Here is a 14,182-nt window from a genome sequence, read left to right as displayed (position 1 = left end):
CAAAAATACAGATTTCCGATTGTTATGAAAACTTGAAATCGTCCCTAATTAATCGCCCATTCCGATTTAATTGGTCTACCTCAAATGAGGACCTGTCTCTCTCTCTGCGCAACAGGTAATCCTATTCTGCTCCAAGTTTTAATGTCAGGGCTCTCATGAAGTGTTTGATTTGATTTTCAATTGCTTTTGCTTTGACATCAGTGATTCGAGGGACAGAGTGCTGAGTACCCACCGTTAGCGACGGGCCTCGAGCAAGTTTAGTAGGCTACTAATGACTATCAGAGAGCACTTTTTGATAAGTTGCCGTAACCGTTGAGTCACATCGAATTTAACTGCGGTCATGATTCGTGACTGTGGTGTGGCAGTATATACGGTCATCGTAACGACCTTCGTCATGAATTTCTAAATGATCAGAAGGCTGATGGCACAGCCAAAGTGGGATACACATTTCTCATGAGACGGTCACATATTAAATGATTTGGTTTCTCTTGTGACTCGAAAGTAGCACTCAAGTATTCAATGAGTTCTTACACTCCAGAACATTCTTGTCTTTTTCTATTACACAATTAACAAAAATATGAACTCGAACAATTTCAAAGATTTTACTGAGTTACAGTTCAAATAAGAAAGTCAGTCAATTGTAATGAATGAATTAGGCCCGAATCTATGGATTTAAAATGACTGGGAATACAAATATGCATCTGTTGGTCACAGATACCTTAATAAAAATGGGTGTGGATCATAAAACCAGTCAGTATCTGTAGTGACCACCATTTGCCTCATTCAGTGTGACAATTCCTTCGATTATATTTGATCAGGCTGTTGATTGTGGCCTGTGGAATGTTGTCCCAATTCTCTTCAATGGCTGTGCAAAGTTGCTGGATATTGGCGGGAACTGGAACCCGCTGTTGAACACGTCAATCCAGAGCATCCCAAACATGCCCAAATTGTATTTGTCACATGTGCCGAATTCAACAGGAGTAGACCTCACAGTGAAATTTTTACTGACAAGCCCTTAAACAACAATGCCGTTTTAAGAAAAACACCAAAAAATAAAGTTACAAAAGATTAAAGAACATCAGTAAAATAACAATAGCTAGGCCATATACAGGGAAAATGGGTGACATGTCTGAGTATGTAGGCCATGAAAGAACTGGGACATTTTCAGCTTCCAGAAATTGTGTACAGATCCGTGCGACATTATCATGTTGAAACACGAGATGATGGCGGCGGATGAATGGCACGACAAGGGGCCTCAGGATCTCCTCACGGTATCTCTGTGCATTCAATTTGCCATCGATAAAATGCAATTGTGTTCGTTGTCCGTAGCTTATACCTGCCCATACCATAACCCTACCGCTACCATTAGGCACTCTGTTCACAACGTTGACATCAGCAAACCTGTTGTGCAAACTGTTTCATAAGCTATCTGGGTGGCTGGTCTTAGACAACCCTATAGGTGAGGAAGCCCGATGTTAAGGTCCTGGGCTGTGCGAGGTTACGCGCGGTCTGCGGTTGTGATGCCGGTTGGACGCATTGCCAAATTCTCACAAAACGACGGAGGCGGCTTATGGTAGAGAATTTAAGATTAAATTATCTGGCAACAGCTTTGGTGGACATTCCTGCGGTCAGCATGCCAGTTGCACGCTCCCACTTGAGACATCTGTGGCGTTTGTTACGAAACGGCACATTTTTGTGGCATTATTGTCCACAGCACAAGGTGCGCCTGTGTAATGATCATGCTGTTCAATCAGCACCTTGATATGCCACCTGTCAGTTGGATGGATTATCTTGACAAAGGAGAAATGCTCACGAACGGGGATGTAAAATTTTGTGCACAAAATTTTTGAGAAATAAGCTTTTTGTGTTTCTGGGATCTTTTATTTCAGGTCATGAAACATGGGACCAACACTTTACATGTTTTACATTGCTATTTTGTGCAGTGTATCTGGGTCTGTTTCTTTCCAAAATCAATTAAGCACCTTACAGTGAAATGCTTACTTACAAGCCCTTAACCAACAATGCGGTTTACAGTCAAAACTGTTCGCTGCTCTGGCCCCCCAATGGTGGAACAAACTCCCTCACGACGCCAGGACAGCGGAGTCAATCACCACCTTCCGGAGACACCTGAAACCCCACCTCTTTAAGGAATACCTAGGATAGGATAAAGTAATCCTTCTCACCCCCCACCCCCCTTAAATGATTTAGATGCACTATTGTAAAGTGGCTGTTCCACTGGATGTCATAAGGTGAATTCACCAATTTGTAAGTCGCTCTGGATAAGAGCGTCTGCCAAATGACTTAAATGTAAATGTAAATGTTAAGAAAATATACCAAAACAAGGTGAGAAATAAAAGTAACAAACAAAGCGCGGCAGTAAAATAACAATAGCGAGGCTATATAAACAGGGGGTGCCGGTACAGAGTCATTGTGCGGGGGAACCGGTTGGTCGAGGTAATGTGTACATATAGGTAGAGTTATTAAAGTGACTATTTGTAGATGATTAACAGAGTAGCAGCAGTGTAAAAGGGATGGGGGGGGGGATGCAAATGGTCTGGGGTAGACATTTGCTTTGATGTTCAGGTGTCTGGTGGCTTGTTTAGAAGCCTCTTGGATCGAGACTTGGAGCTTGGGCAAAGCTTGCCATGCGGAAGCAGAGAGAACAGTCTATGACTAGTGTGGCTCAATTAACTTCTAATCAACTGTGGGGGGAAAACCTGCTTCCTCCATTGTTTTCAGTGATGATTAAAGGCTTCCGCATGCTTCCCAGCCAGCCAGAGTTTGCGGATATATTATGAGAACTCAAAATGTGTTGGAGAAGAAAGCAAAAGTGCAATATGTTCCATGTAAAATATGTGCCATGTAAGAAAGCTAACGTTTCAGTTCCTTGCTCAGAACATGAGAACATATGAAAGCTGGTGGTTCCTTTTAACACGAGTCTTCAATATTCCCAGGTAAGACGTTTTAGGTTGAAGTTATTATAGGACAATTTCTCTCCTATACGATTTGTATTTCATATACCTTTGACTATTGGATATTCTTATAGGCACTTTAGTATTGCCAGTGTAACAGTATAGCTTCCGCCCCTCTCCTCGCCCCTACCTGGGCTCGAACCAGGAACACATCGACAACAGCCTCCCTCGAAGCAGCGTTAAGATTGAATCCCCGAGCTGACAAGGTAAAAATCTGTCATTCTGCCCCTGAACATGGCAGTTATCCCACCGTTCCATGGCCGTCATCGAAAATAAGAATGTGTTCTTAAATGACTTGCCTAGTTAAATAAAGGTGAGAAAAAAATGGCCAAATCAAGTGTCCAAAAATATAAATTTCCGATTGTTATGAAAATTGTCGCTGAGTTACAGTAGTTCTGCATGGAAGAGTGGGCCAAAATTCCTCTACAGTGACGTACGGGACTGATCAACAACTAAAGGAAGAGTTTGGCTGGAGTCATTGCAGCTAAAAGTGGCATCGTTTTTCACACGGGGGTAGTGGGTGTTGCACAACTTTGTTTATGAAAAAATGAAATAAGAATTGTTCACTCATGTTCCCTTTATCTACTACTAGGTTTTGGTTTAAGATCTGATAACAATCAGTATAAAACAATATGCAAAAGTAGAGAATTAGGAAGGAGCCAAATATTTTCACAGCACTGTACATGTAAGTGGGTGTAATGACCCCACCTGAATCATTTTGCCTCTGTGACCTCATCAATCTCTGAGAAACCAGTACTGTTTTTAAGCCACAACCCAGGCCTCAGTTACGGCCCAGTAGGAATTACCCACCATTTGGGCCACAGCTGCAATAGGACAATGACAAGCCTCTGAATGATGACTCAGGAGTATTAAATCCAACTCTGCCCACTGCTCTGAGCCTCTGGCTCATCATTGCTCTCAGTGCCCATTCCTGATGCCACATAATGCCACATTTGAGCGCTTCCACTGGGGTGTGTATCAAGCTACTGGGCGGAACTTGACTCTTTTGCTGATAACATAGGCATCATGTCAGTTACTAAAACATGTCTAAATTCCCAGCGCTAACTAGCCCACTCGTGGCACAATGCTAGCAAGCCAACTAGCCTGTCAGTAACCTATTAACAGGGCTCCGCTCCAGCCTGGCCAGTAAGTATGAGGTTAAACGCTTGTACTATAAACGCCCCCCAGCTCGCCACTCTGTTCCGCACCTGCACAATCCAGGGAGGCCCATTGTGGCCATGCCGGTGGCTTCAAAGGCAAAACGGGCACGCTGTCAGTGCTGGCCCCGGTGTTTGTAATTCAGCATGCTCCCCTCTTTGGCCCTGGCGCTAGCTCTTTTGTTGTAGGTCCTACTCTGCTATACACATGCTAATTAGTTTCATGTGGATTCAGGTTGGTGGTGGTAGTTGTAGCAGCAGTGGTGGTTGCTCAGAAGAAGGTGGGGTGGGGAGGGAAGCAGGGGGAAGACGGACCAGTTTTTCAGGTTCATAAAGCACTGGAATGAGTCACTAGACTAGCTGCTCTCTCCCTTTCTCTCCTCCGGGGGTGTGAGGGTGTTAGACGATGCCAGATCGGCGTGCGGCCTATGATTTCAGTGGCATTGTTGCACTAAAACAGAGATGGGTAACTTTGATAGGGTTGGGGCTCGTGTCTGTATACCACATAATATTGGCTCGAATCTCAAATTCACTATCTTAACTGGGAGATATGTAAGTTGGGGCGACGAGGTGTCACCAAAAACTTTATTAATTCAATCAGCTTTGAAATCAGAAATAGTTTGCGTTATCACAAACGAGGTACTAGAGTAGTGAATTGATGTAAGCTTCAGCTGTAAACCAGCAAGGAAAGTTAACCTACAGAGGTGGAAGCTACCGGTATCTTCTTGCAATCAAATCACATTTTATTGGTCGCATGCACATATTTAGCAGATGTTATTGAGAGTGTAGTGAAATTCTCACGTTGTTTTCCCCCACATTGTAAAGTGTTCTAGCCTGTGTTGCAAACGACAATTACGTTTCAACATTTATGCAGTGTTGCATTAGTCAAGTGGGTTAACGTCTGTGCAGCATAATTGGTGATGCACCCCAGACTCCGAGTGAGTGCAGTGGTTCCTCGGGATAGGCTAGAGCTGCCAATGAGTAAGTGGAGCAGGCACGGTGTGCTATAGCTAAGGGGACATTGGCTGCGCTGACGGACTTGATCCTCTCGATCAGTAGATTATTTATACATATTTTTTTTACCTTTATTTAACGAGGCAAGCCAGTTAACACATTCTTAATTTCAATGACTGCCTCGGAACAGTGGGTTAACTGCCTTGTTCAGGGGCAAAACAACATATTTTTACCTTGTCAGCTTGGGGATTCGATCTTGCAACCTTTCGGTTACTAGTCCAACGCTCTAACCCCTAGGTTACCTGCGCCCCATGAGACACATTTTACACTACTCAAAAAGTTCTAGATTCAAAGTACCGTAGTTTTGGTAAACCGTGCAACACCAGTGATGTTCCAGAACCATTAAGCATATCTTCATGTGTTCACCCAGGTATTTATATCTTAGCCTTATCTCCACTTTATTGATTGAACTTGGCCTCTGGTGACAATCTGTCAAAAGCAGTGTGGTAGTATTCAGCATGTATGTTGATTGTGTGGAACTAATGTTTGTCGTTGTTTGCTCTAGTTGCAGGAGTCGGTGAAGAGGAAGCTGGAGAGCGCCTGCTCCCCTGTTCAAGTCAACGGCTTCAGCGATGGCTACCCCCCGTCCAAGAAGTCCTGCCTGGACAATGACCCATCCAACGGCGGCATCCCCACGCACTCGCCTCAGGACTCCAAGCACGGCATCGGCGCTGACTCGCTCCTACCCAACGGGACCCACCGGCCTGGTGGTGAGCCCGGTGGGGACTCCTCGGGGGAGCAGGAGTTCTTGCTCAAAGAGATGAAGCAGGAGCCCATGGATGACATCTTGCCCTGCATGCTGCCGTCAGGGGGCGGAGCCAGCAACAGCCTCTTCCCTGACCTCAACCTCAACGAGCAGGAGTGGATGGAGCTCATGGAGGAGCTCAACCGCTCTGTGGCCTATGAGGACATCCAGGACATCCTCAACGATGGCTTCGAGGATCGCAAGGACTCCCCTGAGCTGGCCGGACCCACCCCAGGGACATGTGCACAGTCTGGGGGAGCAACGCAGGGAGGGGGAACCTCACAGGGAGGCCTCCTGCCTCCAGACCTGGCCAGCATTAAGACTGAGTTCTCCCCGGCCTCCGCTGCTTTCGAGCAAGACTCTGGCACCGGCTCGCCGCATGTTAGGCCAACGTCATCGGGGCCGCCCATGCAGCGCTCACCGGCAGCGGCTACCACCACTGCCTCCTCCCCGGCCCTGTCCCAACCCCTCAGCCAGCAGCCTCCCCCATCCAGGCAACTCCCTCCCCAGAACCACCACCTCCCCCCGGGGCCCGTCTCCAAAGACCTGTCCCCTGCCCAGCAGCTCCAACAGCTAGCCGCACATCAACAGAGAGCCCAGCAGATGCAATCCCAGCTTCAACAGCAGCAACACGCTCAGAAACCGCAGCAAATCCAAAAACAGCAACAACCGCAGCAAGCACCCAAATTCCACACAACTGGATCCCACCCTCAGTCTTGGCCCCCCCAGTCGGCCCCGTCTCGAAGCCCCCTAGGGGGCTCCTACGGCCTGGAGAAGCCCACCAGCCCCTCCCTATACCCCCAGGACTTCCCCAACAAGCCCCAGCTGATGATACCCGTACAGCCCAACAAGGGCTCACCCAAAGCTGCAGCCGGCGGGTACCTGCAGCCCGGGGGCCCCCACCCCAACATGCTTGGCCACCCTGTCGCAGTACCAGGTGCCCTGCTCAGCCACCCTGCAGCGGCAGGCCCTGGGGGCCCGGGCTCTGCCATGCTCAACTACAGCAACACCAAGCCCCTGTCCCACTACGAGGCGGCGACCCAGGGGCCACCACGGGGCCCTCCTAGTGCCCAGAGCCAGAATAAGGCGGTGATGCTATCGCTTCTCAGGCAGCAGCAGCAGATGAAGCAGAAGCAAGGCCTGCCCTTCAGACCACACCTACCCCACAGCCAGGTAAGACTGCAGCTCATCCTCTACAACTCACCATGGCAATTATCACAAGTGTTCTCATTTTTTAAACATTATTTCTATTTGACTAGCTTTGATAGCATGGTGTTGGCTTAAAATGTATTATATAGCAGAGTCAAAAGCTTAGTGATTGGAGTCAAGGATCCAAATAGAAACATCAATATCAGCACTCTACTGCACACATTCTGGTTTTTCATTTAAAAAAAACTTCCATCCTATTTTTGGGAAGTTTTAGTTTTTCTGATAATGTTCAGGCTTTGCCATGGGGGTACAAAAATAGCAATCAAATATTTTCTTTATCAGAGGGTATTATCTTAACAGCTCGATTTGGCTCCTTTGCCTGTAAATGTTGACCAAAAAGGCCATTATTTTATGTCCCATCTTTCATTGAGCATGATATTATCCTGATAAGTATCAGTATACTTCTCTAGAGGTTCCTACACAAGTACATTTTCAAGTTATCTGTATTTAAACATGCAAAATAATTAAATGTATTGTACCCTTCTTTCACACCATGGGCTCAGATTGCTTTGCTTTGCTTACTTAAAGAAGGTCCCTCCCCCAATTGATACATTCTAACTTCTGCACCTCATTGGATTGTTTACAGACATGTCATCACATATTGTCATGTGTAGGAAATTAAACATTAACATTCAAGTCTTTGGCAACAGCTCTGGTGGACATTCTTGCAGTCAGCATGTCAATTGCACGCTCCCTCAACTTGAGACGTCTGTGGCATTGTGTTGTGTGACACAACTGCATATTTTAGTGTGTTTTTTGTTGTTGTCCCCAGCACAATGTAAACCTGTGTAATGATCATGCTGTTTAAACAGCTTCTGTTTAATCAGGATTATCTTGGCAAAGGAGAAATGCTCACTATCAGGGATGTAAACAAATTTGTGCAACGTTTTCTAGTGCATATGGAAAATTTGTCATCTTTTGTTTGAGCTCATGAAACATGGCACCAACTTTTTTTTTTTTTTTTATATATATAAATGTTGCATTTTGTATTTTTGTACAGTGGACATGTCCATGCATACCCTTTCAGGTAAAACATTAAATTCAGTGTTTGCCTTCTATTTAGCTAATGAATGATTGGTTATGCATAATAAGCTTCTAACTTAAAGCCTCTCTTTTTTTGCACAATATGCATGCACCTCTGCTCAGCTGCCCTCTCCTTAAAAAAAAACACCTTAGCTCTTGGAGTCCCATGCAGGAAAAGCTAGATTACAAGAGTTTGCTGGACATTTTTGTTGTTGCCTTTCTTCTACCAATAGACTGCTGAAGGGGGAAGCAAGCTCTTTTTTGCTGAATGGTAAATACAGCATCCAATAGAACACTCAGGTAGTTTGAACAAAGAGTGAACGCGTGATTGAGGTAGGCAGTTATTTGTTCAGACCAATAACCATTCAGTCTTAGTGAAGATGAGTGAAAGTGTCTAATTCATGTCCTATATTGTTCAACTGTCATTAGAATGATGAAGATGAGGACAACGCAACTTATTTAATTGTTGAAGGTGAGGAAGGGATGAAGCAACTGAGGGAGAAAGAGGTAAGCTAATAATGGAAAATATTATGAAAGGTGTATATGTGCGTCCGCCTACTAATTATACAAGTAGGCCCCATTTCAGAATTCAAATCAAATTTGCTAGCCTACACTTGTGACTTTGTAGGATTCTGGTGCAGCACATGCAGCCTATGTTGTCTTCTGATTTATCATGGTTTGAACGATGTGCGTAATTCCAGTCCGTATAATACAGTACAGTAATACAGTTCACACACAAAAAAAAGATCTAGTCTACTGGAGCTAGTTAAATTTATGTACCCAGGAGAACATATAGCTATATAAATCTATGGGCTTTTATGTTTTTCTGTTGTGCGTAATGTGCAGTAGCCTATATCATATATATGTATTGGATAATGGCACAATCATTTGGGCTTTTTTTGGGCTTGGGCTCATTAAATGTCGTTCATGTTGGGCTCATAAAATATATTTAATATGTGGCTCATCAGGCTCAGGTAGCATCAGATTTGTATCTTGACATATGTTCTTTTGAATGACACATCCGGGTTTGGCTCGAAATACTGGGTTACCCGGGAGAAGTGGTTTATTCTCTGGTTGGAGCAGGGGGATAATATTCAACCCTACTTGAGGGCAACAATGTGCAGTAGAGGGTTAGGCTATATTAGCATTCTGAATAACTGTTAAGCTAGATGTCAACAAGTGTATACGAAGGACTTGAACTTGGGACATGACTTGGTTATGGTCATCACCCAAGCCTAACATTCATTTCACACTGTGTGACTGGGAGAGTTGGAGCCATCCACATTCCCAACAAGGGAAAGGCTCAACGCATGTTTTATGCTGACATCAGCAAATAGCATTACAACTGAGGCATAAAGAACATTCCAAGGCCGTGTTGTGTCCACACACTCCCCCAGTGCTACAATGCTGGTGAATGACAGGAGTCTCACGTCGAAGCAAAACAATGGTAAACAATAAGGGCTTGTTAAAAATTAGCAATGGAGTTGTCTGGCTTGCCCTTACAGTTCAAAAGAACGGCTCCAAAGAAAGACCTCTTGTTTTCAACATTTTTGCTTACGTAAAGAACCACAGACCAATTTGATAGCCTAGATTAGCAATAGCATTACAGTTGGTAACTTATGATCAACACATACACATTATTTGATTGTACTGTACATTTCTTAAATTACTCTTACTGAAGTTGTAGGCCTCCTCGGCTAATTGTTTTTGACAACCTCGCGGATGAAGCATACTGCTTGTAGGCCTAGTTGATGGTGATTCTAGGGCCTAGAAGGGTTTTTTGTTAGTCAACAAACACAACCCTACACACTGTCCTCAGTTTTTGTTATTACAAGTCTGGCACGGACCCCATGGTTCCAAAGGACTGTGTGTGTGTGTCTGGGTCAAGCAGCTGGTTGCTAAGGCGCGGGCGTGCAGGCTCCCACGGGGGCTTGGGTTGTGGTGGTGGTGGGGGGGGGGGACCGGGGAGGAGACAGCCATGACAAAGCAGCCTTTCATTTATCCCTCCTTCCCTCACTCATGTCCTCACCAGTGTATTTTAGGAGTAGCCCCCACCTTCCTCTCTACTCTCTCTCTATTTAAATATAGTTGCTGCTAACCCACTTGTATTTTTTCCTTTCTTGCGAGAGGGGACTCCGTTCCTCTCTTCCCCCTCAACTGTGTCTGTGGTGTGTGGACGGACCCCCGCTGGAGCTCCAGGCCTCAGGCTAACCCCTGATATCTCTGCCCAACCTTCCAGACGTTTCTATGGAGGTGGTTGCCACACTGACTAAGCTCAGGCTAAACACTGGTTGTTCTATCTTGGAAATTGTTAGAAACTCCAGATTTCGTGCAACATTTTGTTGAAATATAATTTGATCTCAGACAAAAGGCTAATTGATTTTGACCATATGATACCAACAGGCTAAGAGTTTCTATCTACATGCCATCAGACTGCAGAGCAGTTGAACTGGACTGACCACCTGCTTTGATTCTCTGCACCTTAGCTCACACACGCATGCATGCAGTGCATTCAGATAGTTTTCAGGCCCCTTCCCTTTTCTCTAATTTTGTTGTGTTACAGCCTTATTCTGAAATGGATAAATAAAAATACATCCTCAATCTTCACACTACCCCATAATGACAGACTCTAAATTGAGCTCAGGTGCATCCTGTTTACAGTGATAATCCTTGATGTTTCTACAACTTGATTGGAGTCTACCTGTGGTAAATTCAATTGATTGGACATGATTTGGAAGGCACACACCTGCCTATAAAAGGTCCCACAGTTGACAGTGCATGTCAGTGCAAAAACCAAGCCATGAGGTCGAAGGAATTGTCCATAGAGCGCCGAGACAGGATTGTGTCGAGGCACATGTCTGGGGAAGGGTACCAAAATAATTCTGCAGCATTGATAGGTCCCCAAGAACACAGTGGCCTCCATCATTCTTAAATGGAATAAGTTTAGAACCACCAAGACTCTTCCTAGAGCTGGCCGCCCGGCCAAACTGAGCATTCGGGGGAGAAGGGCCTTGGTCAGGAAGGTGACTACCAACTCTATGGTCACTCTGACAGAGCTCCAGAGTTCCTCTGTAGAGATGGGAGAACCTTCCAGAAGGACAACCATCTCTGCAGCACTCTACCAATCAGGGTTTCATGGTAGAGTGGCCAGACGGAAGACACTCCTCAGTAAAAGGCACCTAAAGGACTCGGACCATGAGAAACAAGATTCTTTGGTATGATGAAACCAAGCTTGAACTCTTTGGCCTGAATACCAAGCATCAAGTCTGGAGGAAACCTGGCGCCATCCCTACGGTAAGTCATGGTGGTGGTGGCAGCATGGATGGAAACCTGCTCCAGATTGCGCAGGACCTCAGACGGGATAAGGTTGACCTTCCATCATGAAGGAGTGACAATGCTAGAGTGACTTAGGGTTGGTTAAGTCTCTGAATGTCCTTGAGTGACCCAGTCAGAGCTCGGACTTGAAACTGATCGAACATCTCTGGTGAGACCTGACAATTACAGTGCACCGACGCTCCCCATCCAACCTGACCGAGCTTTAGAGGATCTTCAGAGAAGAATGGGGAAAATCTCCCCAAATACAGGGCTGATTAACTTGTAGTGTCATACCCTAGAAGACTCAAAGCTGTATTCGCTGCCAAAGGTGCTTCAACAAAGTACAGAGTAAAGGGCCTGAATACTTTTTAAACATTTCTAAAAACCTGTTTTTGCTTAGTCATTATGGAGTATTATATGTAGATTCTAAAATCAATTTTAGAATAAGGCAAAATGTAACGTAACAAAATGTGGAAAAGGTCAAAGGGGCTGAATACTTTCCGAACACTGTTTACACTGAGTGTACAAAACATTAGGAATACCTGCGCTTGTATTGCATAGCTTTCACCTGGTCAGTCTATGGTCCCTTACTGATGTCACCTGTTAAATCTGCTTCAATCAGTGTAGATGAAGGGGAGGAGATGAAGGAAAGGAGAAAAGAAAAGGTAAAGAAGGATTTTTACATCTGGAGACATGGATTGTGTGTGTGCAATTCAGAGGATGAATGAGCAAGACAAAAGATTTAGGTGCCCCTTGAACGGAGTATGGTTGTTGATGCCAGGTGCACCGGTGTCAGGCTTTTCACGCTCAATAGTTTCCCGTGTGTATCAAGATTGGTCCACCACCAAAAGGATATCCAGCCAATTTGACAACTCTGGGATAGTTCACCTAAATTACAGAATTACCCATTTGTGTGTCCAGAGTGGCGCAGCGGTCTAAGGCATTGCATCGCGGTGTTGCGGCGTCACTAGGGCTTGGGGTTCGATCACAGTCTGTGTCATTACCGGCTGTGACCGGGAGTCCCATAGGGCCCACACAATTGGCCAAGCATTGTCCGGTTTAGGGGAGGGTTTGGCCCAGGGGGGCTTTACTTGGCTTATCGTGCACTAGCGACTCATTGTGGCGGGCCAGGCGCCTGCAGGCTGACTTTGGTCATCAGTTTAACTGTTTCCTCTGACACATTTGTGCAGCTGGCTGCCAGGTTAAGCGAGTTGCTGTTAAGAAGCTTGGTTTGGAGGGTCATGTATCAGAGGACACATGACTCGACCTCCGCTTCTCCTGAACCCGTTGGGGAGTTGCAGCGATGAGAAGATATCTCCATCTCCTCCCCCCCAAATAAAATACATGGCCCCAGTACCATGTAAGCAGTCTATGGACAAGGTACACTCCATGACCAAGGGTATGTGAACACCTGCATGTCGAAAATCTCATTCTAAAATCATGGGCATTAATATGAAGTTGGTCCCCCCACTGCTGCTATAATTGCCTCCACTCTTCTGGGAAGGCTTTCCACAAGATGTTGGAACTTTGCTGTGGGGACTTGCTTCCATTCAGCCAAGAGCGTTAGTGAGGTCGGGCACTGATGTTGAGTGATTAGGCCTGGCTCCCAATCCGCGTTACAATTCTTCCCAAAGGTGTTCAATGGGGTTGAGGTCACGGCTCAGTGCAGGCCAGTCAAGTTCTTCCACACTGATCTCGACAAACCATTTCTGTATGGACCTTGCTTTGTGCAAGGTCAGTGTGGAAGGCGCTGTCATGCAGAAACAGGAAAGGGCCTTCCCCAATCTGTTGCAACAAAGTTGGGAGCACAGAATTGTCTAGTATGTCATTTTATGCTGTAGCTTTAAGATTTCTCTTCACTGAAACTAAGGAGCCTAGCCCGAAACACAAACAGATTTGTCCGCTGGACTGCCTGATGGTAAAGCGTGATTCATCACTCGAACACATTTCCACTGCTCCAGAGTCCAGTGGCGGCGGGCTTTACAGACAGATGCTTGACATTGCGCATGGTGAGGCTTGTGTGCGGCTGCTCGGCCATGGAAACCCATTTCATAAAGCTCCCGACGAACAGTTATTGTGCTGACGTTGCTTCCAGATGCAGTTTAGAACTCGCTAGTGTGTTGCAACCAAGGAGAGAATTTATTTTCCACGCTGTGCGCTTCAGTGGTCCTATTCTGTGAGCTTGTGTGGACTAACACTTAGCGGCTGAGATGCTGTTGCTCTTAGACTGTTACACTTCAAATTAACCGTACTTAAAGTTGACGGGCAGCTCTAGCAGTGTAGAAATTGTACAAATGTTCTTGTTGGAAAGGTGGCATTCCTATGGCGGTGCCACGTTGAAACGCACAGCTCTTCAGTAATGCCATTCTACTGCCAGTGTTTGTCTATGGAGATTGCAAGGGGTGTGCTTGATTTTGTGCAAAATAGCTTAAATCACTAATTTGAAGGGGTGTCCACATATTTTTGTGTATATGTAATGTATGATAGCATCCCATGCTTTGGTTTTGTCAGCCACCAATTGTGCAAGTTCTCCCACTTAAAAAGATGAGAGGCCGGTAATTTGCATCATAGGTACACTTACACTATGATAGACAAAATGATAGAAGAAAATCACATTGTAGGATTTTTTAAATTAATTTATTTGCAAATTATGGTGCGCCGCCGCCAACCCCGGACAGGAAGATCATGTCAGTGACTCAACCCACTCAAGTGACTCAAAGACGAGCACCAGTAAGCCAGTGACTCAG

General features: G+C 45.5%; 1 protein-coding gene across 4 annotated transcripts in view; it reads left to right on the top strand.

Moving 5' to 3' along the window:
• The window catches only part of maml1 (mastermind-like transcriptional coactivator 1), a 38,818-nt gene that overhangs the window by 6,642 nt on the left and 17,994 nt on the right, over positions 1–14,182 (top strand). For 3 of the 4 annotated variants that reach the window (XM_064973972.1, XM_064973970.1, XM_064973969.1), the window contains one exon: positions 5,649–7,061. In XM_064973972.1, coding sequence (XP_064830044.1) covers positions 5,649–7,061 — 1,413 coding nt within the window. The remainder of the gene's footprint in view (positions 1–5,648; positions 7,062–14,182) is intronic. The other variant, XM_064973971.1, reaches the window with a different exon arrangement.

The sequence above is a fragment of the Oncorhynchus masou genome, chromosome 9, assembly GCF_036934945.1.
Source record: "Oncorhynchus masou masou isolate Uvic2021 chromosome 9, UVic_Omas_1.1, whole genome shotgun sequence".
Classification (NCBI taxonomy): Eukaryota; Metazoa; Chordata; class Actinopteri; order Salmoniformes; family Salmonidae; genus Oncorhynchus; species Oncorhynchus masou.
The sequence above is the reverse complement of the archived record's forward strand: the minus strand, read 5'-3'. Positions and strand labels throughout refer to the sequence as shown.